General features: G+C 41.9%; 1 protein-coding gene across 1 annotated transcript; it reads left to right on the forward strand.

Moving 5' to 3' along the window:
• Window positions 1-240: 240 nt before the first annotated feature.
• On the forward strand, window positions 241-621 carry LOC148696432 (uncharacterized). The gene has a single exon (XM_088695215.1). It carries the CDS (start codon window positions 241-243, stop codon window positions 619-621), a length of 381 nt encoding a protein of 126 aa, XP_088551341.1.
• Window positions 622-974: the final 353 nt, after the last annotated feature.

A 974-nucleotide genomic window follows, 5' to 3' on the forward strand; every position in this document is an offset into this window, starting at 1 on the left:
TCAAATATTAGTCAAAATATGTGTTTGGCATGGGTGTATGAATGCATTGCCAATGAAGGTGAATTTGAAGAATAGATAGGTTCGTACAGAGGATATATGTGGGTTATGTGATAAAGAGCCAAGACAGTTGAACACACTTTATTACAGTGCCCACGATTAGCTGCAATTTGGTTTCGTAGTCCATTGGGAATTCGTATGTTTCCGAGGATAGAGGAGGGTTTTGGTGGATGGTTGATCAATATGGCAAAAACAGTAAATAAGGACAGTTTTGAGTTGCTTCTTGTGTTGGTGTGGAGTGTTTGGAAGATCCGTAACAAGTTTATTTGGAAAGGTATGGATGCATCACAATTGGATGTGCAACTTAAAGCCCAAACGTGGCTGACGGAATTCAAGAAATGGAATGAGGTTCAACCACACTCAAAAACGGATCATGTTCAGAAGTGGACACAACCGGAATTTGGTTGGATAAAGTGTAACTTTGATGCGGCTTGGGATGAGAATGGTTTGTATGGGGGTATAGGGATTGTCGTTCGAAATTCAACAAAAGGTTTTATGGATGCAATGGTGGTGCGGGAGACTGGTGTCAGCTTGGCGATGCATGCAAAGGCTGCTGCTGCATAGGCAGCAGCTATGTTGCTCGGCATTGGCATGAAGAACAAGTGCAGCTAGAAGAAGATGCTCTTATGGTGGTTGCTGCTATTCAGAATGCGGGAACAACTTTACATGGTCATTTTGATCACGTGTTTGTTGATACATGGCAGATTCTTCAAGGGTTCAAGCAATGGAAGATTTCTTTCGGACCAAGAGAGACGAACAGAGTGACACATCGACTTGCATGGTTGAGTCTAACGCTTGACCACCCAATTTCGTGGTTTGAAGGAGCCCTTGATATTATTTCATATTTTTTATTGGAGGATAGTCTTGATAGTTAAGTTGGTGCAGAACACTCTTTTTTCCTTCAATCGGGTTAAAAG

The sequence above is a fragment of the Pyrus communis genome, chromosome 6 (genome assembly GCF_041283825.1).
Source record: "Pyrus communis isolate YQ-2024b chromosome 6, ASM4128382v1, whole genome shotgun sequence".
In the NCBI taxonomy this organism is placed as follows: domain Eukaryota; kingdom Viridiplantae; phylum Streptophyta; class Magnoliopsida; order Rosales; family Rosaceae; genus Pyrus; species Pyrus communis.